This window comes from Topomyia yanbarensis, chromosome 2 (assembly GCF_030247195.1).
Source record: "Topomyia yanbarensis strain Yona2022 chromosome 2, ASM3024719v1, whole genome shotgun sequence".
In the NCBI taxonomy this organism is placed as follows: domain Eukaryota; kingdom Metazoa; phylum Arthropoda; class Insecta; order Diptera; family Culicidae; genus Topomyia; species Topomyia yanbarensis.
This window is the reverse complement of record NC_080671.1, coordinates 447,761,225-447,784,940: the sequence shown is the minus strand read 5'-3', so window position 1 is coordinate 447,784,940 and position 23,716 is coordinate 447,761,225. Positions and strand designations below refer to the sequence as shown.

At 36.0% G+C, this 23,716-nt stretch overlaps 2 protein-coding genes and 1 non-coding gene across 3 annotated transcripts in view; 1 reads left to right on the top strand and 2 right to left on the bottom strand.

Moving 5' to 3' along the window:
• LOC131685735 (nuclear cap-binding protein subunit 1) overlaps positions 1-23,716 on the bottom strand; it is an 88,429-nt gene that overhangs the window by 57,051 nt on the left and 7,662 nt on the right. The gene's annotated exons all lie outside the window — the stretch shown is intronic.
• LOC131685734 (mucin-2-like) overlaps positions 1-23,716 on the top strand; it is a 41,876-nt gene that overhangs the window by 12,481 nt on the left and 5,679 nt on the right. The window contains exon 2 of the mRNA XM_058969644.1: positions 2,016-2,260. Within this exon, the coding sequence (XP_058825627.1) occupies positions 2,016-2,260 (245 nt within the window). The remainder of the gene's footprint in view (positions 1-2,015; positions 2,261-23,716) is intronic.
• Trnal-uaa (transfer RNA leucine (anticodon UAA)) lies at positions 22,580-22,652 on the bottom strand. Its single transcript has one exon. It is a non-coding gene; the product is annotated as a tRNA-Leu (tRNA).

Below are 23,716 nucleotides of genomic sequence, written 5' to 3'. Positions count from 1 at the left end.
TCGCGTAGGACTCGAGCGTTTGTATGTGAACTAGCTTGATCGCGTGGGCGAGTGTGTCGCGTGTAACTACATGTGTATAAGTTTGTTTATGAGGGATTACATGAAAAACCGGCCGATCGCAAAATTTGACTATCGCCAATTCGAACGAAGCTTTGCAGTTGAATGAATCTCCATGATTTTCTCTGGCAATCACAATATTTTGCTACAATAGTAATTTTTTCGTACAAATTTATACGTGCATCACATTCAATTTTTTTTTTCGATTGCTGTATATTAAACAGCAAAAGTATCTGAGAACGAGTTACAGAGAATGAATACTTCTGTACGAAAAAAATGTTTTTTTTCGCAAAAACAAAAACTTGCAGTAAAAAATTTAAATTGCAAAAAACCCATTCTTTTAAATTTTTTTGTATTTTATCAACAAAAACCTAAAGAGAAAAGACACATTTTGAATGTAATTGTATGATAGAGAACTTATCGGTAAAAAAGTTTCTCTAACGATAGCTTTATACATGTTTTTAAATTTCATACTAATTGAAATACAAAGCGGTGATTTTATTACGGAATATGATTCTAAGTATCATTTGAAATCAAAATGCATTTATCAAAAAATTTTCAAAATGCGATAGTTTTCCATACATTAGGAATTTTGCTCCAAAACAAACAATTAATTCGTGTAATTATGCCCTTTTTAAAAGTTATTCGCATTTCCCCATCATAAAATGTCAACAATCTAATGTGTATTGTTTTAAAGAAATGAAAGAAACATTATCAATGTATTTGGATGATGGAGAAGCTTTCAATAAAAAAATCCCCATAACATCTTTGACATATGTTTATAATTCATACTATTTGCAGTCAAAAATTTGTTTTGAAAACGCAATTTAAAATCAAAATGCTCACAACGAAAATGTTCTGAAATGTAGTAGTCCTCTAGATATTTTCAAATTTGTTATAACAACACAATTATTTTATTCGCGTTTGTCTAGCAACAATAGGTTTTTCAAAGGGCCCATAAAATTCCCTGTAACTTTCCCTTTGACATCACGGCGATATTGCAAACCATTTGAAAGCTATATGTAAACAACCAAAATATAATTCAACTATATAGACCGATTTTCGAATGAAAAGATACTCCATTCAGCATGATTCGCACCAGGTTAATTTTCAGCAGCCAAAAAACTTTGACTTTTACAACTCTGCTGACTATTATTTGCGCAGAAAATATTTGAATTATAGAAAGTAACCCTAGATCGGTGGGTAGTCAATCGTCAAGGATTATTCCCACCACGGTCTTTGGTGATTTGAATAAACACAATAGCAGATATCTATTAGAAATAATACTTCCATCATCAGTAACATTTTATTCTTAATTGGGCGTCTCGAAAAGTTATGCCCAATAATTCAAAAAAACAATTGTATCAAGTGCAGCCTTTCTAGCTTCCGCCCAATCACCCGCTACCATCGGTAACCCACAGGGCGTGAGAATCAAGCTATATGGGCAACATTGAATAGATCAAATTAATATAGAAAAATAAACCAAAAAAGTGCCCCTGACACTGAGTCTGCACTAAGTGTTGAACGACCGGAATGAGGCGTAGCTCGAGTCCATTTAATCTTTTCCTTCTGTTTCGATTCCAATTCACACTCGTGCAGTACTGCTGCCGACTAAAGACCGCAAGCAACCGAGCAAGTTCCCACCATAAGCTCAGCCTAGGGTGGAAAACGCAACCAGTTAGAACTAAACCTAGTTCATATCTTCATCGCAGGCAGACAGCCCGGTAATCAGCACGAAACTCTATTGAGCGCGTCTTTTGAATGTGATTAACGCGCACCAAGCAGCACCAGTCAAGGGCGCGACGGCGATGTGCCGTGATGACGGTCTCTCGAAAGTCGTATGCCGATAGCGATCTGGCTGCAGAGTGCTTGCGCAATACGGCACAGATTGTAAATAATTGTTCTTAAGCTTTGGATAGCACTAAACGCGAATCCCCTTCCACCGTCTTTCGTTACAGATTTCCGTTACCGGCAGCCACTGCCAGTACTACAGCAACCGTGATATCATTCTGACACCACACCAACTCAAGACCTATCCGGGCAAGATTTTGTACTACCGACCCCACGAGTTCGCCACCGGTCCGGGGGTCCTGGACAATGTCGTTCCTGCACAGCAGGGAGGAGTAACCGGCACTACGGCGGTACCCTGGGAGGATGTACTGAAGGAGACCGTCTTCCTCGCGCTGAACGATAATAAAACCAGGTGAGTCGTCAATCCAATTCTGCTATTATTTGAAATGTAGTGTTAAATAAACAATTGATCGGAGTGATGTCAATTCAACTGTGCACTAGAGTGACAAGAAAAAAATGACCCCTATCGGCCCACTCCTGAGTCGATTCCTAGTCCTACCAGGAGCACTTGCTCCAAATTTGAAGCAAATCGGACAAGTCTAGCTTCCGGACCAACGTGCTCGAAGTTTGTATGGAATTTTTCGACAATTTACATGGAGAAAACCCACTAGCGCGCATTTTCGCCGCTAGGTGGCACTGTATGCATCGCATTATCACTGCAAGTAAAAATATGAAAGATAATTTAATTGTCTACAACTTTGTCGCAGCGTGCTAGTAAATCCGGCTTTGCTAAAAGAAGTTATTAAACTTTTAACGAAGTGATGTCTGAGTCAGTTTTGCATGGGGCCTAGCAGTGCATGGTTGTGTATAGGTACTCGATTCCCACCAACTATTATTTTTTGTGAGCCAATGGTTAAATCTAGCTGAATAGTATGTTCAGAAGAATTGTAGTATGTGATACGAGTTATATTTTGGTTAGAAAATTTTAGTTCCACATGTGACCGCATAGAGGGCGCTAACACTAACTTTTCAACGGAGAGATAGGAATTAGATGTCTTCTACAAAGTTGTAGAACAGACATTTTTCAGTAATTCTTCCGAACATATCGATATTCTATCTCTCTTCTTTGACATGTTAAAGTTGGCGCCCTCTATGCGGTAACAGGTCTAACTAAAATCTTCTACCCAAAATATAACTCGTATTATATACTACAATTCTTCTGAACACACTATTCAGCTAAATCTAACCATTAACTCACAAAAATTAATAGTTGGTGAAAATCGAGTACCGATACACAACCATGCACTGCTAGGCCCCATGCAAAACTGACTCAGACATCACTTCGTTAAAAGTTTAATAACTTCTTTTAGCAAAGCCGGGTTGACTAGCAGTCTTTGACAAAGTTGTAGACAATTAAATTATCTTTCTTGTTTTCACTTTCAGTGATAATACGATGCATACAGTGCCACCTAGCGGCGAAAATGCGTGCTTGTGGGTTTTCTCCATGTAAACTGTCGAAAACTCCCATACAAACTTCGGGCACGTTGGTCCGGTAGCTAGTCTTGTCCGATTTGCTTCAAATTTGGAGCAAGTACTTCTGGTGGGACTAGGAATCGACTCTGGGGTGGGCCGATTGAGTTTTCAAAAATTCATTATTTTCTAGGGCAGTCTACTGTGCACATATATATGTTGGTGGTATGGAAACACTATAGTGTCTTCGGGAAAGTTTTTTCATGTTCTGGAAATTTGGGTAACCGAAATGGTTTGGACATTCAGAAAACGTTGTCAAGATTTACTTATTTAGTAAGTCTAGCACTGGCGTAGCCAGAAATTTGGAGTTGGGGGGGGGGGGGGGGTGATGAAAATTGTTGATTTTTCGAAAATACTAACATTTAATAAGAGTTTAAGCAATTATTGAATTATTATTGCAAATTCAGAAACATGAGTAGACTAACAGATACCACTCCTGTCTACAAACAAGGAGAACCAATGATGAACAGTTTCTCTCTGTAAACTTTTAAAGTGGGACAAATTTTCGAAAACTTTCTCAACAGTCAAGATCACATAATTTCGAAATCATCAACTTTGAAGGTATAACAGCTGCGAAGAAGTTTTCCAACATAAAACAGCGCATCTGTTGATATACAAATTCTTCTAGAAGTAATCATGAAAAATTTAAAAAAAGATTAAGTGACTTGGTGCCTTCAGTAAAGTTGTTGATAATATCATTTTAAACAATTTTGTTGAATATATGAATTCAGTATATCGAGATATAAAACAATATTTAGCAATTTTTTTAAAGCCAGTTCTCTTCACTATAAATTTTTCTTGTAAGCTTTAGAGCCTCACACTTTGAATGCAATATAAAGCAGCAGCAGAGATTTATCAAATACAGTAATATAACAGTAGTAAAGAATAACTTGTTTAAAGGTTTTCTCTTACATATAGTCTACTATTTTCGATACTCTGAATATATAGAGTATTCATGTTTTCCACAAAATTGTTTGCAATAGCATTTTCGAAAACTTTGCTGAACCATTAATAGCTATTATCTTGAAATATATTGACATTTTTAGTAACTCCAATCCTGCTTAGCGGCTTTTCACATAATTGTTAGTACAATAACAATTAAATGTACATAAACACCGATACTGACTTGCTAGTACTAACGTCATTTTTCATCATATTCCATCTACTTTCCGAAATGTTATTCTTGTTATTAATTATGTTGAGTTTTTGTCTCAACTTTACGCAATCTTAAAAAACACAGTTCAGCAAATTTTGAAATGTGTGCATGATTATGGGTCATTCCACGTCAGATTTACAACCAAAATTTTAATTCCTTCGAAATTTTTATTCTTGCATTCTTTAGTTAAAAATAATTGACACGTATTTTTTGTTTTGGCTGAATGAAATTTTTTCAAGTTATTAGTTTTTGTACTTTTGAAGATTAGAAAAATGAACATTTTTCAATCACTGATAACTCGGAAACGATTCGATATGTGGAAAAAATATGTTATAAAAAAGTTGCGTTTTCAAATGAGCTTACCGAAAAAAATTACAAACGTTTTTTTTACTATGTAACTTATGAAATTTGCAATTATTTGAAACAAATTGAATTTTTTTAAAGTTGGGCCACATTTTTTTACTTGTTTTTTTTTTCAAATATAAAGAATCAGGTTAACAAAATTGTGTAAAAATTTGCGAGCGGATATCGAAATACTTTGCGAGATATTACAATTATAAACTTAAATCAAGGCACCAAACGCCCAGTAAAAGGCCTGTTATAATTGAAATATCTCGTAAAACACTTCGAGTTCCATTCTGAAAATTTCACACGATCTTCTCGATACAGTTATAAATTATTTTTAAAAACTGAAATTTTTTTTTTTAATTGTGCCCTAAAAAAATTATTTGCCTCTAACATTTGCAGAATACATAAATTACATAACAAAACCAAATATAACAAAAAATTCCGGTGAGATCATGCGAAAACGCAACTTTTATTATTTAATGCTTTTTTGCACAAGTCAAATAGTTTCTGAGTTATCAGGGATTAGAAAATGGTCAATTTTATTAAATTTATAAAATTAAAAAATATTTTATAAAGTTCAAAAACTCATAATTTGAAAAAATATCAAATTCAGCCAAAGCAAAACATTCGTGTCAATAATTTTTAGCTAATGGATGCATAAAAATTGGAGGGAACTAAAATTTTAGTTGTAAATCTAACGTGAAATGACTCGTATTCTGCAAATTTAAAACTTTTTTGGTGGTATCCAAATGTTAAAGGCAAATAATGTTTTTAAGCTCGCCCCGAAAACAATTTTTTGGTAATATAAGTAATGTGAATGGAACTCGAAGTATTTTACGAGGTATTTCAATTATAACAGGCCTATCACTGGGTTTTTAGTGTAAAATTGCCCTGTTTTAAATTTATAATTGTAATCTCACAAAGAATTTTGATATCCACTCCTAAATTTTTGCACAATCTTTTCATCATGATTCTTAATATTTAAAACAATAACATGTAAAAATAGTTATATAACAAAGAAAAATTTGTTGTTAATTTTTTCGGTAAGCTCATTTGAAAACGCAGCTTTTTTATATAATATTTTTTCCATATATCGAATCAATTTTATAAAGTTCAAAAACTAATAACTTGAAAAAAATATCGTATACAGCCAAAACAAAAAATACGTGTCAATTATTTTTAGCTAAAGAATGAAAGAAATTTTTTTGGAGGGAATTAAATTTTTGGTTGTAAATCTGACGTGGAATGACCCTTATGTTTTATAGACAATGAACCTATTCAAACTTGGCTTCCCATTCGAAAAATTGTCCCTAATCCATATTTGGAACATCTCTCCAAAAAAGAACTCATAATAATTCAGGCAATTGTTTTGTTTTATATTGACGCAATTTGACAACTATGGGATCTCGGCTAAGAGATAAGTTACAAAATCCCCTTCCTACAATTTTCCAAAAGTTCTCATTATGCTACAAACAATAGGTTATCAATGTAGTAATCAGATAATTTTCCACCAAAAATTTTTTGTGCAATATTTAATTAAATGAGTCAGCATCAAGGGTGGCAAAAAATCAATACTGAGGCTCGTTTTCTGATTTCGATCAGCTCCAAGAGCAGATATAATTGACTGATTCCTTCAACCCTAAAATGAGGCTCACTTACTGATGGACTTCACGCCCATCACTGAGCGATAGAAAATAACGATCATAGAGGGATAGAATTAATACATCGCTCACGCATCGCTTGTCGTGCCATCAGTAGATGAGTTGTAAATGTATGGCTCAGTGATAGAAAGATGAGCGATGTTATAAAATACTATTTTTGAGCATCTGATGTAGATCTGATTCTCATAATGATGGAATTTTATTATAGAATGAGATGTATGTACAATGGATGACGAAAAGAGAAGGGAAATAGATGTTTACCGCCATTTTCAAATTCAAGATGGCGACTTCCAGTTACGCAAAATCGCCAACAATCCTATTAATATGAATATTTTTGGAATGGGGTTGATGAGTACACGACGGAAATCGATGTTTGGTGTCGTTTTGAAATTCAAGATGGCGACTTCCGGTTACGCATAATCTTCTATAATCCCATCAATATGGGTATTTTTGGAATGCGGTTGATGAGTACACGACGGAAATCGATGTTTGGTGTCGTTTTGAAATTCAAGATGGCGACTTCCGGTTACGCATAATCTTCTATAATCCCATCAATATGGGTATTTTTGGAATGCGGTTGATGAGTACACGACGGAAATCGATGTTTGGTGTCGTTTTGAAATTCAAGATGGCGACTTCCGGTTACGTAAAATCGTCAACAACCCCATCAATATGGGTATTTTTGGAATGCGGTTGATGAGTACACGACGGAAATCGATGTTTGGTGTCGTTTTGAAATTCAAGATGGCGACTTCCGGTTACGCAAAATCCTTTATAATCCCATCAATATGGGTATTTTTGGAATGCGGTTGATGAGTACACGACGGAAATCGATGTTTGGTGTCGTTTTGAAATTCAAGATGGCGACTTCCGGTTACGTAAAATCGTCAACAACCCCATCAATATGGGTATTTTTGGAATGCGTTTGATGAGTACACGACGGATATCGATGTTTAGTGTCGTTTTGAAATTCAAGATGGCGACTTCCGGTTACGTAAAATCGTCAACAACCCCATCAATATGGGTATTTTTGGAATGGGGTTGATGAGTACACGACGGAAATCGATGTTTAGTGTCGTTTTGAAATTCAAGATGGCGACTTCCGGGTACGTAAAATCGTCAACAACCCCATCAATATGGGTATTTTTGGAATGCGTTTGATGAGTACACGACGGATATCGATGTTTAGTGTCGTTTTGAAATTCAAGATGGCGACTTCCGGTTACTCAAAATCCTCTATAACCCCATCAATATGGGTATTTTTGGAATGGGGCTGGTGAGTACACGACGGAAATCGATGTTTGGTGTCGTTTAGAAATTCAAGATGGCGACTTCCGGTTAAGAAAAATGGTCTACAACTCTAAAACAATTTCTTTTGCATAAAAAACTTAAAAATGAAGTAATAAGAAATAATTATGAGACAAGGAACTAGAGCAGGATTAAAACAGCTTCGGTTTATTACTAATAACGTAAGAATATGATTTAAGCAAAACCTCAATCTTGAATTTCAAAATGGCGTCAGACAGCGATTTCAGTCGTACACTCATCGACTCCATTCCAAAAATGTTGAGCATTAAGAGTCACTACAGCGAATACTTGTTTTATCAGCCGCTGTGTTTATTTTAGACCGACAAAATGGGGACACAGTTAAACTTCGATATACATCTCGGTTTAAAAATTGTACGTTATATCGAAGCATGCAAAATTCTCACAGAATTGTTATCTATGGTACTTTATTTTGTAGAATTTTGATAACGAGTAACTAATTTTGAAAATCTTACCCACCTAGCAGTGTGAAACAACTTTTCTCTTAAGAATATTATAGTGGTTCCATGAAAAAGATGTCACAATTACTTTTCTTACTTACAATAATTTTTTTTATTTCGATTATAGAGATTTTAACCTTAAGGTCATTCGCTTCTTCGGGTCTGAAAAATCTCATATGAGAAATTTCTAACCCTATGTGCCGGGTCGGGAGTCGAACCCAGGTGCGCTGCTTACAAGGCAATCGATTTACCAACTATGCTACGCCCACCCCCAGTTATAAGAATTAACTTTATTGAAAATTTTCTTATTTTGACTCATTTCCTAATAATTAAATCATTAGTCATTATTATTATGTCTGGGTTTGTAAAGTGTTTCTTAATATTCCCACCGCTTGCACCTCATCAAATAAAAGCAATACATGAACTTATATCATTATAATGGACTATAAAGATCCACTTGTATCCACGATTCAAGAAATTTTGAAAACATATTTCAGTCCGCTAACCGGTTTCCTAAATACCCCAAACCGGTCGTAAAACGTACACAGTAACTATAATTATGATCTCTCACTCTTATTAATTTGATGTGACACATAATAGGATTCGAAAACACTTTTCGATTCTAGTAACCAGATTCAGGAGTTTCAAAAAACAGCAGTAAAATTTTGATAAAAATCACTGGATTCCTAGGGTACGTCATTTCATGCGTCACATGATGGCAAAATCAATGCAAAACAGACAAAACAATCATGAGTCCAGCGAACTGAATTCAGGAATATCCGAAATCGGAGTTAAATGTGTCCGCATTACTTTCAATATGATTCGTAGATCATGTGGTTGAAGTAATTTGATGACCCAAATGTTGAGAATGATAAAAAGATTCTGTAGTCCAAAGAACCGAATTCGGGAGATTCAGCAAGCGATTGTATCTGATATTATTCATTTGAGTTTTCAGTTAGAACTTACTGATCTTGTATTATTTATTGAGATACGTGGTTGGTTTTAATAAATTACGATCATACGCAAATGAAATTGGAAAAAAAATCGCTCTTTTAGCTTTCACTGAAGTAACCAATTGCGAACATGCTCATTAGAAGCCTAATTAATACGTTTTAAGATTGTGTGTAACATATTGAATTCTTAAAATATGGAATACATGCGTAATTGATGAGAAATTGGGACCTGAAAAATAAATTAAAAAATAAGTACGTTATATCGAGTGACGCTATATCTAGGGTAACATACCCCGATATCGAAAATTACCTGTATTGGACAAATTGGGACACATTTTTTTCTATCCTTTTAATTAACCAAAGATGTTGAAATATTCTTCAATAGTTCCAAGATGCAGCCTCTATAACATATTCTGATTATTTGGTATAAATTTCTCTAAAGGTATTCCAGTGCAAAATTTAAAAAAATGATCTTTTTTATTTTTGCAGATTTTGCATGTTTAAGACAAGAAAAGAAAGATTCAGAAAGGGGTTTACTTGAATTTAATCCAGTTAGGCTCTTAGAGCTCATAATTTTTTCTATACAGTGTTGGGTAAAACATGTTGATGGGGTTGTTGACGATTTCACGTAACCGGAAGTCGCCATCTTGAATTTCAAAACGACACCAAACTTCGATTTCCGTCGTGTACTCATCATTCGCATTCCAAAAATACCCATATTGATGAAGTTATAGAGAATTTTGCGTAACCGGAAGTCGCCATCTTGTATTTCAAAACGACATCAAACATCTATATCCGTCGTGTACTCATCAACCCCATTCCAAAAATACCCATATTGATGGGGTTGTTGATGATTTTACGTAACCGGAAGTCGCCATCTTGAATTTCAAAACGACACCAAACATCGATTTCCGTCGTGTACTCATCAACCCCATTCCAAAAATACCCATATTGATGGGGTTATTGACGATTTTATGTACCCGGAAGTCGCCATCTTGAATTTCAAAACGACACCAAACATCGATTTCCGTCGTGTACTCATCAACCCATTCCAAAAATACCCATATTGATGGAGTTGTTGACGATTTTACGTAACCGGAAGTCGCCATCTTGAATTTCAAAACGACACCAAACATCGATTTCCGTCGTGTACTCATCAACCCCATTCCAAAAATACCCATATTGATGGGGTTATTGACGATTTTATGTACCCGGAAGTCGCCATCTTGAATTTCAAAACGACACCAAACATCGATTTCCGTCGTGTACTCATCAACCCCATTCCAAAAATACCCATATTGATGGGGTTATTGACGATTTTACGTAACCGGAAGTCGCCATCTTGAATTTCAAAACGACACCAAACATCGATTTCCGTCGTGTACTCATCAACCTCATTCCAAAAATACCCATATTGATGGAGTTGTTGACGATTTTACGTAACCGGAAGTCGCCATCTTGAATTTCAAAACGACACCAAACATCGATTTCCGTCGTGTACTCATCAACCCCATTCCAAAAATATTCATATTAATAGGATTGTTGGCGATTTTGCGTAACTGGAAGTCGCCATCTTGAATTTGAAAATGGCGGTAAACATCTATTTCCCTTCTCTTTTCGTCATCCATTGTACATACATCTCATTCTATAATAAAATTCCATCATTATGAGAATCAGATCTACATCAGATGCTCAAAAATAGTATTTTATAACATCGCTCATCTTTCTATCACTGAGCCATACATTTACAACTCATCTACTGATGGCACGACAAGCGATGCGTGAGCGATGTATTAATTCTATCCCTCTATGATCGTTATTTTCTATCGCTCAGTGATGGGCGTGAAGTCCATCAGTAAGTGAGCCTCATTTTTAGCGATGAGGAAAAAAACCGATTATTGCCACCCTTGGTCAGCATCAATTAATTTTTTTTTCAATCCAATTAAGTTTGGTTGTGGGGGGGGGGGGGGTAACCCCCAAAACCCCACTGGCTACGCCACTGAAGCCTAGCCTTTTATATAATATATTCTAAAAGGATTTAATATGGGAGAGTAGTGGTAGATGAATCACGTTTTTATTAATTGCAATAGAAATTTTGCGATGAAGAAGTATTCTCTATGCCTGCATATAAAAGAACAATGTTGTACTACAGTGTGATTCATCATAAGGATTCACACATTTATTATCTCTCCAAAAAGCATTATTTTCTATTTATTGTTTGAAAGCAATTTCTTTTAAACGCTGACCATAGCAGCAATTGAGGTGGTCCGTTCGAGTGGTCCAATTTTTGATAACGCGTTAGAACCTTACAAGTAGCGTCTGGCTAATTACTCGAGTCATACCAGCTTCCAATGCTTCGTTGCGGACTTATCCATATAGGCTTTTGACGTCATATAGCCCATAGAGTTTAGAGGTCCGACAAAAAGACAAGTCCATGGTGAACGTTTACCGTATTTCTCAACCAATAATTTCATTGTTACTTTACTTCTGTGGACAATAGTGCCGTCCTGTTGGAACAAATGTTGTCAAGACTACGGGCTTCAAGTTTGGGCGGTAACCAGTCGCTTAACATGGCACGATAACAAGGACCATTAACAGTAACACTTCATACGACAAGCCAAGCTGTTGAGAACGGTTTCGAATCGATTCTCCGCAATCATCGCGTACACTCTTGGCCACCGCCGGTATGTTTTCTTCGTTGCGTGTTGGATGTGGTCGATTTGGTCGCATGTCATCAAATAACGTGTACTGCGACTGTAACTTTTCGATTGTATGGCTAATAGTGGACTCAGCCGATTATGTCGACCATGGAGAGCATAAAAGGCGTTGCTCACAGAACGCTTATTTTCGTATTACTGTTGGACAATTTGAAGATAGTGAGCCCGTACGAGTCATGCCATTATGAAATGGCAAACAATACAGAACAAAAATAGCATGACAGGTTGATGTTAGTAACCGTTAACCACTAGAAAAAGCTCAGTTAAAAAAAACCTCATGTTGAATCACCGTATATCAATATGCAATATTTTTTTCTAACATATCATTGGACTAAACACCTTGATTATCAAATTGAAAAGCACAATTTTCCTCTGTTTATCGTATACTACCACCTCGGTGCTCAATGTATACGGTTCTAGTTTACTTTTTGTAGTTAATTTGTGATTATGTATTCGTCATGTTTGTCGTTTGTTTGTTCCCTGATGGAGCTTGCTGTTGATTTCGAGATATTAGGCGCAGTTAACACTAAATGGGCAATAGGTTGGTGATTTAGCGGACAATGTTGAAAATGTTGTGCTCGTTTTGATCACAGTGGTGTGCCGTCTGTGGTCCTGCATCAAAATAAACCATTCAATATTTGATGAAATCATTTTTATCAATTACGACAAGTTTCTAAAATACTGTGAAATGGGTATTTTTCATAAAAAAAATCATCAAATTTCCATGAACATATTTAAAAACCTGTTTTAATCCACCTAGAGGTGCAATTGTGCCTTTCTCATTTCTCCAAACTATGATTTAATAGCTGGTTCGTACAATATAACATTATGGAAATGTCTTTCATTCTTATTACACTTGGTAAGTATATATAAGAGCACCTTTTTGCATTTATCGCGGTGTCGGTTTGAATCGGAGTTTTCTATGTGGTCGCACTCCACAACCCGTAACTCCGGAGCTGGAAGTCGGATGGAGATGGAATTTAATATCAGTTTCCGGGGACGCAACACCCTTCATTTGAGACTAAGTTGATTAAATCGGTCTAGCCATTTTCGAGAAACCAATATTCTGAATTTGGATGCTTTCGGATCCGTCGATGGTGGCCAGTGTGGCCAAAGAAACTTTGAATGACTATTGGTGACCTAGATCTACAAATTCAACAGTTGTGTTTACATTTTGGAAAAAAAATCACCTTTTTACATTCATCGCAGAATTCGTTAGAATCGGGATTTGCTGCGTGATCGTACGTATCACCCTGTAATTCAGGAACCAGAACTCGGATCAACACAAAATTCAACAGCAGCTGATGGACCTTTCATTTAAAATCAAGTTTGTTAAAATCGGTTCAGAAAATTCCGAGAAACCGATGTGGACAAATCAACAAATTTTGTTTTGTAACCATACTCTTCAACTCGTAATCCGGAACAAGATGTCGGTTGAAAATGAAATTCAATAGCAACCTATGGGAACATTATACCTTTCATTTGAATCTTAGTTTGTAAAAATCGGTTCAGCCATCTCCGAGAAAACGATGTGGACAGTTTGTTAACAAATCCGCGCATACACACATATATATACATACACAAATACATACACACAGATATTTTGCGATCTCGGCGAACTGAGTCGAACTTTCTATATAGGAAAGGCAAAAGAATAATATTTAATTAGCTTAATAAGCATGAAATCAATGTTATCTTCATGTGATTATAATTTGGAAAGGTTGGTGGAATGGGTTTGAACGTGTAGGGAATGGGGGGCTAGTAGAGTGGGAGTGGAGGATGCGTCAGAAATCCTTCATCTTATTTCGGTATACGGGGTGAATGAAGGAAATGCGGGCGTGAAGGTGGTCCAAGAGGAGGGGAGTGATGAAGGAGGGAGGTGTAAGGGCAAGGTGGGGGAAGGGGCGGCGACGCAATACTCAACTGCATATTTTGCCTTCCATTTGAGACATGGTTTTAGAAAATTGGTTCAGTCATCACCGATGAACCGATGTGACTTTAATTGTGGAACATGCCCGGAATTCCGGACTTCCGGAATCGTCGATAGTGTACAATATATTCAAAGAATGTTTGATTGGCAATCAGTGATCTAGATCTGCGATTAGAAGTAATTTGGTGACCATTTCAATAGTTTTTAGCCTCTGAGGTATTACGATTGTACCGATTTATATAGGAAATTCCAGTGTATCCTTACTAACACCCCTATAACTCCGGAAGCAAGAGTCAGAACCGAATGAAATTCAGCAGCAGGTATTACTGTATCTTTCATTTGAAATCAAGTTTGTAAAAATCGGTAGAGAATTCGTTGGGGAATGGGTGTGATATTAGCTTAGGAACTTGGTGGGTTCCCTGGGGGCGTCATGAACTGTCATAGGTGGCCAATGTGGTCAAAGCTGCTTTGATTGATCATTAGTGATCTAGACCTGCAAACTAGAGTAATGTTACATCAATTTTAATATGTTTTACATCATTTGAACATCATGGTGGTACCAGTTTATATGGGAATTTGCTGTGTGACCGCACTCTTCAACCCGTAACTCCGGAACCGGAAGTCGGATCAACTAAAAATTCAATAGCAGCTTATGGGAGCGTTATACCTTTCATATGAAACTAAGTTTGCGAAAATCAGTTCAGCCATCTCTGAGAAAATTGTGTGAGTTTAAATGACACACACACACATACACATACACATACACACATACATACACACACAGACATTTGCCGATCTCGACGAACTGAATCGAATGGTGTATGACACTCAGCCGTCCGGGCCTCGGTTAAAAAGTCGATTTTTACAGTGATTGCATAGCCTTTCTTTATATGAGAAAGGCAAAAAAGGTCATTGCGGGAGAGATGCCGCATGTGCGGGTGAGACGCCGCACCATGGTTACAAACTGAAAAATCGTGAACAAAAGTATGTTTAGCTATCGTTGATGTTTTTGTGATTAGGAATCTTCAGCTGAGTTTCATGAAGTTTGATTACACCTATAAATCGGCCAGTACTTTCATTATTCTTAAGGGCGTAATACCACTTCTAGAAACATTTTTTAAATTTCTTAGAAAAGAAATGTATAGAATTCGTTAAAACTTTCAAGATTTTTTTCGAGGCCCGGAGGGCCGAGTTGTATATACCAATCGACTCAGCTCGACGATTTGGGACAATGTCTGTGTGTGTATGTAACGGACAAACTCTCATTCGTGTGTCTCAGCAATGGCTGAACCGATCCTATCCAAACCAATTTTAAATGAAAGACCTATAGCTATAGATTATTGAAATCGGACTATTATCAAAAGAGATATTTATCATTAAATATAGACGAAAGATTTTTATCATTTCCCATTGCCACAAATAATACAAAAAAACAGGCAATCTATTTTTAACGTCAAAGCGGCTAATTTTAGGTCAATAGTCAATCTATCCATCAAATGATGGATGTGATATGGCCTTTCTTTTGGTATTATTTTTTTGCTGATTAATCCACCTACGAGTGAGATATTTTCATAAATTTTCTTGGAAATGATTGTATTGAAATGATGTCTTCAGCAATCTTGTAGCTCTTACTTTTGCGAATAACTTTGCTGAAGACATCAAATATCTTTTTTGAACACTTTAAAAGTTATAGCTTGTTGTTTGTGGATTACCCTTTGTCGCCTATTTATTGTTCAATATAGTAATAATCCATTTAAATGAGCGAAATAATATTTCTATAAAACGAATTTCATATTTCATTTTTCTATCTACAACCGCTAGAATAACCACCGAACAATTCCAAGTTATCTACATGAAACTTGTTCACTTATCGATGCAACAATTTTCATTTGCGCGAACCTGATGACCGTAAAGTTTCTAAGTTACAAACAACTGATTGATCTGAAACATATCTTAGCAAATGAAAAGCTATATAAATAACTCCAAGCAACGACGTAGCCAAGAGAAGGCTTCAGGATTCAACCCCACCCCTTGCCCCGCACCCAAAAAAATTATTGGATTGATGAGAATAATTCATTGATGCTGACTGATTTCGTTCAATATTAGAATAATAATTATCAAATCAGTACATTGATAATCTGTCGTTTTAAACATCACGAGGACTTTTGAAAAGTTGTGGGAGTGGGATCCTGACCTGTAACTGATCTATTGGTATTGATCTAACAGTTGTTCAATCACATCAATATCAAATACCTACCTCATTCCAGAATTCTAAAATCAATCATAATCCTCAGATTTCCTATCATATTTTAATGGATGTACTGTAATATGAACTAGGGTATTTTTTAATAGAAAGCGAAGTTGGAAACACAGAAACATGAAACATAGAACTGTTCACCGAAAAATGGAACAGCTTTCAACATTTGCTGAACATGTCTTTATTTTGGGAATGCGTGGAGTTGAGACGAAAACGTAATATCTTCTATCTATCTATCTATCTATCTATCTATCTATCTATCTATCTATATATATAAAAGTCAATGTTTGTATGTATATGATTTATAGACTCCTAAACGGCTTAACCAATTGCCGTAAAAATTTGTACATAGTAGGCGTTTGTTATGGAGCGTGTTTGTAATAGGTTGGGGATTATCTGCCCGCCAGATGGCGCTTCGGAACAAATTGTGTTTTTCTCCTATTTCGTTGAAAGTCGCAGCAACGCACGATGGGCATTAGCTAGTGATTAATAACGAGGATAACGCTTTCCGAAAGTAGAGTAAAACTTATGAAAACTGGCGTTATCCGTTCGACTCTAGCAGGTCCTGATCAATTTTGGTGAGCTTTTAATTTTTGTTGTGATACCAATTATATGATTAGGTAAAATAAATGTTCGCAAACAGTAATTTAAGGTCAAGATTACATCACCTTGCAACGATTAAGTCCGGAGGTTTAGTATCTTCGATGAATTTTACAAACGTTAACAGCACATCATCTGATAAAATAACTTTGGCGTTATATCCTCTAAGAAGTATTTATGGAGAATTTATTCTTCAAGCAAATCTAGTTCCAGACTTAATGTCTTCAGCAAAATCTTGGGGAAGGCTATTACAAACCACTTTATTGAAGACATGAAGGCTCCGTGTTTTCAGGATATCAACATATTTTAGACTATTTGTGCCTTTAAAATAAATTATTATGATTTTACTGTTTATGATCTTCTACTATTTATAAACCATAATTTTTACATTTTATCCAAAGCTTGAATTTGTGAAGCTCGCAATAAAAAGTTGTTTAAAATAAAAATATAGATTAAGGAACATTTCGTAAATATCATTTCAAAACTCGATATACTCCCTACACGCATTCCTGCAAATAAAGTTGTTTTAAATGATAGTCTCAACAAATTCGCTAAAGAAACGAATTCTGTTACTATTTTTTTTTTTAAATTATGTCTCCATAATTTTAAAACTTCAAATATGAGGGTTTCGGAATTATGCCATTTGGAGATTAAGTTCGATTTTCACCAAACCGAACTTCTAACTACGCCGCTGACCCTAAGTTAGTAGAAACAAAGTCGTTCTACACTTGTCCACAAGAAACTTCTTCGAATACTGCCTATTTATTACAATACAGTGAAGACCCCAATTAATTAGCCCCCGATTTTGTCAGTCTCATATGAAAATATGTTTGCAAACGAACAAGGCTGAATTTGAGTAAACCCTTTCTTGAGCATATTTTTCTTACATTAAAGATGCAAATATGCAAAAATAAAAACTTAATTTTTTTAATTTGCGCTAGAAGACCCCTTTAAGAGAAATTTATATTCTATAATCAGAAATAGCTATCAGACTAGATCAAGGGAAGGGAAGAATATTTTAACAGTTTCAGTTTATTATATGTCCCGATTTAGTCAATGTCAGCTGAATAATTCCACGAAGATCCGTCCGAAAATAATTAAAATCCTGATCGACCATCTTGGATTCCTGTAAAACTTTACACATTTCATCGGCATGGAAGACTAAAAATTTTTCACAATCAGTAAGATTATTTTGACTCAAGAGCAATTTTTTAAAAGAGCGTTAACATTTCTACGTGCATTAATTTCAAATTTTTTTGTTCGATTACTGTATTTATACAGCAAAACTTTCTGAGGACGAGTGAATATTTATGCGCGAAAAAATATACACTGAAAATTTTTTTGTTGAATTTTTCACAAAAACAAAAATTTGTGTTAAAAATTTGAATTGTAAAAAACCCATTTTTTCTATTTTTTTTTATATTTTGTCAATAAAAACCTCAAGAAACAGTTTAAATGTGATTGAATGATGGAGAACTTATCGATAAAATAGTTTTGCTAACAATAACTTTATACATGTTTTTAAATTTCATGCTAATTGACATACAAAACTGTAATTTTATTACAGAATATAATTCTAACTCTCATTTTAAATCAAAATATATTTAACAAAAATCTTCCACAATGCGATAGTTAATTCGTGTAATTATACTCTTTTTAAAAGTTGTTCGCGTTACCCAATTATAAAATTCAAAAATCTAATGTTTATCGTTTTAAAGACGTAAAAGAAACATTTTCAGTGTATTTGGATCATCTTTTGACATGTTTTTATAATTCTTACTATTTGCAGTCAAAAATACAATTTTCTTTTTGAATATGAATCTAAACGCTATCTTAAATCAAAATGCTAATAACAAAAATTTTCTGAAATGTAGTAGTTCTCGAGATATTTCAAATTTCAAAAATATGATATGCATCGGAAACAATCACATTCCCAGCAGAACTTTTTGTTTTCTAATTTCAAACACTTTTGTTTCGTACTGCACACAACGGAAAATTTTAAAACAGAACTTACCGTCCCAGCAACAGTTGAAGCGGGTGTTCTTTTTCGATTCAAATTCAAACCATGTCTTAAGCGTTACTGGACTTAAAATTGTTTTCCCAGTTTATCCAGTCAGAATATCTGTTCTACCCTATGTATTTAAAACACAGTTCTAATTGCGTTTTAAAGTATACAACAAATAGAACGGTTGGGTATACTAATTTAAATTTTAAAATAAATCTGTTTTAAATTATGAAACAAACCGCTGTACTGAAGATATAATTATGTCAGTCCTATTACCACATAAACACCTATATAACATAAAACGCTGCAGAATTGGTTTAATAATACAATATTTACACTACAGAGTTATAACACGTTTTAATAATTAGTAACAAGAAAAATGTCATCAAGATAGCATAAAAACCCGTTTTAACTGGTAGTGCGAACGTTGCATAACAATGTAATTTATCAAATAATTTCATTTTTTCCACCACTAATCGATCAAGAAATACTAAAACGTAAGATTGTTTACTTAAGTTCATTAGTACATTATTGAAAATTTAAATGGAAAATGAAATTTCATATTTCATGGAGAATCTGTATATTTGCGTTGGCGGGCGTGGGATTCCTCATCACAGCTCTCAATATGGAACTTTTCTTTTGAATATATTTTCTGGACAGACCAGCCTATTTTTACTTTTTACAAATAATGCCAATCACCTAGTGAGATACTTGATTAATTAACAGATTACCGTTAAAAGACCTTCAATAAATTATGTTTTGATGGGGAGGGTATATAGCAAATTGTAACATATGAAAACAGGCGAGTGAACAAGAACGTGAGTCGATATGTGTGATAGATAAAATTCATTTGCACGCTCTTGAAAAAAGCTACATTTTTAATGTCACCGTGGTCGTGTCCTGTACACAACCCTTTAATTTTTTTTGTACTGATATTTCAAAATTCTCTTGGTCATGTCTCCCCACGCCAGAAAAAAACGATCAGACAGTTTTTAGGAATTGTGATTTGGTAGGTGCACAACATTACATATTTGTCCACATGCGAGTGGTACAAATGAGCTTTTATAATCTATTGCTGATAAAGATTTTTACACATTGTTCATGCCAGTTGCTAAGAAAATCGGTAGCATCCGGTCAGACATCGAGTGAAGATAGAAGACCACACTTTTGCTTTACTACTCTCTGACTTGTCTACCAATTCCCATAATGTCTGTCTCTGCCTTCGTATTCCTAAACTTTCAATTTGCGTTAGCCTATAGGCCTGTTTCTATTCTATTCTAACGCTTACACAGCCGGTATTGCAAAGCATCCTGGAAAACACTGCAGTTAGTTTGTAGTGTTTTTCTTGTCAATATTAATATTTAAAGCACATTTTCATTCATCGCAAATCCTAAAACGGCCCGGCCTACTGTGCAGAGTTTGGTTTAAAGATGTTTCAAAATTGGACGACGAATAAATTATTCATATAATGAATAAGTTAATTAACGAATTATTTTCAATCTTAAAGGAGGAAGAAACGAGGACATCCGTACCGACCGTTTCAATTTAAAGGGGGTATAATAAATCATTAGGAGTGACCTGGCTACGAAGGTTACTGTCACACTTTGGTCTTTTGGAATGGGACAGAGGTATTTACCTTTCCCTGACTAATAAGCCTAGGTTATAGCGCCTTTACTCGCTCTCTATAGGCAGGGACATTTAAAGATAATTGAAAATTTGAGACGATCTCTCCGCCACCGGTGTCTAATACGCAGATTTTGTCCAATATTGTGCCCTTTTTAGCAGCTATATTTGGGTGGGGTGCTGTTAAATATTCATGAATTCCGCCCGGTACGAGGCAATACTTGCTGTGTTCCAGAAGACTTCATGAAATATTGACAAATTATGTATTACATGTCGTCACTTTAGTAAGGTCTGTAGTTTTCCCTTGGGACCTTTGCGTTAACCTGTAGGCCCGTGTATAAATAAACTCTCCTGAAAAGACTCCGCAGATGGTAAAATGGATGTAAAACAAAATTCGTTATCAAAGACTCCGGCTTTCAGTTTAAAATCATACATATCGGACCATATCTTCTTTCGGATGACAGGTATCTAGAAAGTTCATCCAGATAACCTAAGAATTGCAACATTATAAATACTGAAAAGAGCTACACCACTCACCACAACAAATCATATTGCACTCTTGGCACCTTGACGATCCCCATGGACATATTTTATTGCTTCTAAAAACTATAAGCAAATAAGAATAATTGTTTCTCCTAAAATGTCGCCATATGTAACAGGAAGCTCGAGGAAGCTCTGAAACAAAGCTGAGGCAAACAGCTCCTGGTCTTAGTAATTTGAGATCAAACAAGGAGCGCTTCCAGAAACACCAAAAATCTGATCTGACATTCAACTTAGTGCAGGACTGATATGGCCTAGGTTGAACTGCGGCAACTCTGTGATATTAAGGAACACCGCCTGACATCGAGAAAACATCAATTTTATGGTACGGCATGGGATAGGAGTGCAGCAATTGTCCATGCTCGTCCACGCAAGGGAAGGGGGTCAATAATGTGGTTTTTTTACGTCAACGTGGTGTACGAATGGCCCCTTATTTCAGATCATCTCAGATTTTGCCGACTGTTCGCGTATCTATGGAAGCTGTCCTTCAACGTCAATTCTATCTCAAAGCAGCTTGAATAAGCCGTGTAGTGTTGGTAGTGGTTCTTTCAACTGGCTAATAATTACACTACGGACCACCTGTTCCGGTGGTTAAAACCAACGAAACAGTGAACCCCAATTCCATAGTGAAGAGTGAATGTAGGAAACCAACTACCAACTAGGCGACCAACTTTTGCGAGTTTGGGAGAGAGGAGGTGTTAGACATAACGCTTTGCTCTGAAAGAATTTCGCATAAACTGGCAGGTTCCAAATAAAAACTGAGCCGTCTCTATCCGAACATAAATATTTTCAATCATCTTGATGTTCCCTTCAACGTGCTAACATATTTCCAAGGAATTAATCAACTAGGCGACTTGGGTGACGTCGTGAATACGACAAACACATTTACAGTAGCATTCTATAAAGAAACTTGTCTGCTTCGTACTGTTAAATCGACTAGAGGAACCCCTTGGTGGAGACCTGTGTTTGAAAGAATGAAGAAGGATATAAGAAGAGCTTGGAACTGGCGACAGCGCGTGATGACTCCAGGGCTTTCAGGTCAGCTCGTAGTTCATGTCTTAGATCTGCATAGCAATTATGTCTCTAATCTGAACGAGTCTAGTAAGTTAAATAAATTTCTCTCAAAATCGGCAAATTTTTAGATGAACTCCTTAAAAACCAGAGATGGTGTTTATGTGACGGACGCAAAAGATGTCCTTAGTTGTATCTTCGACGCACACTTTCCAAGTTGTATCAATCCAGACCTGAACAATGTTCACACGTCTCATTCTGGTGCCTCGGACTTGTGGGCGTTTTCACGCGCTGAATCGGTGAAGTGGATAGTTGACAGTTTTGCTTCATACAAATCGACAGGAAAAGATGGAATCTTTCACGTGCTACTGCAAGAAAAATTTGATATTCTCCAACATGTCTTGGAAAAGATTATGCTTCCGGTCTTGCTACCGGGTATATCCCGAAAGCATGACGAAAAATAACTATTAGATTTATTTTTAAAGAAGGGCGCTCAAGCTATGAAGAAACCAAGAGTTTTAGATTTTTATGAACGTGTCCACTGGAAAACAGACAGAGCAAGAATGGCCGAAACGGCGAGAATGAAGAAACGGTGAAAATTCTCTTTTTTATTGGAAACACTGAGAAAAGATATGTCCTCAAGCAGGAATCGAACCTGCGATCTCCTAGTCTTAAGTTGGGTGCGTTAACCACTCCGCCATTGAGGAACTATGATGATGTCATCACATCGGTGATCACGAATATGTGATGACATCATCACAGTTCCTCGATGGCGAAGTGGATAACACACCCAACTAGAGACTGGGAGATCGCAGGTTCGATTCGTGCTTGAGGACATATCTTTTCTCGGTGTTTCCAATAAAAAGGTGAATTGTCACCGTTTCCTCATTCTCACCGTTCCGGTCATTCTTTCTCTGCGCTTTCCAGTGTTCATAAAACTCCTTAAGAAAAGAAAAAAACAAAGACTCACGTCAAAACAAGGAATGTACAAGAGTTTTAGGTCTATCAGCTTAGGCTCTTTTCTTCTAAAAGCTTTGGAACGGATAATCGATCATTACATCAGGAACGTTAGTTTAGTTGAACTGCACACAATGCAACATGCATAACAGTGTGGGAAATCCACGATTACTCTGCTTCACGATGTTTACCAACATTGAGAAGGCCTTCTCGTTCAAGCAATCTAGCTTGGGTGTATTCCTAGATATTGTAGGTGCTTTTGACAATGTGTCCTTCCATTCTATTCTAGAAGCGATACGCGAAAATGGGGTATCTCCATGTATCTCGGGTTGGATAAACGCAATGCTTAGTAACCGCTTTCTTTGCTCGTCACTGATACAGGCAGAGATACGAAAGTTTAGTATCTGTCCTCAGGGTGGTGTTATGTCACTTTTGTTATGGAACTTGGTTACCGACGGCTTGTTCAATAAACTTTCGTTGTGCTTTTCATCGATTCGCGTAAATTTGTTGCTAATAAAGTCTTCGTCTTACCGCAACGAAAGTACATATTGATATCATGCAGGTTACGCATGCAACCGCTAACAAATTAGATATACTACCTACACATTCGCCTCAAAAATTGAACCCAAGCGAACGGTGTTCAGTTGTACAATGCTCGAATCAAACAGCTGTGTCCGTACACGAATGGAAGATACGCACAAAGCAAGTCAACGTTGTTGATGATGGGTAGAGCGAAGGAGACAACTAGTACCACGACGCTATGTTAACCGTGTTTGCACATAGAGCTCGACTGTACAAGCGATTTTGTGTACGA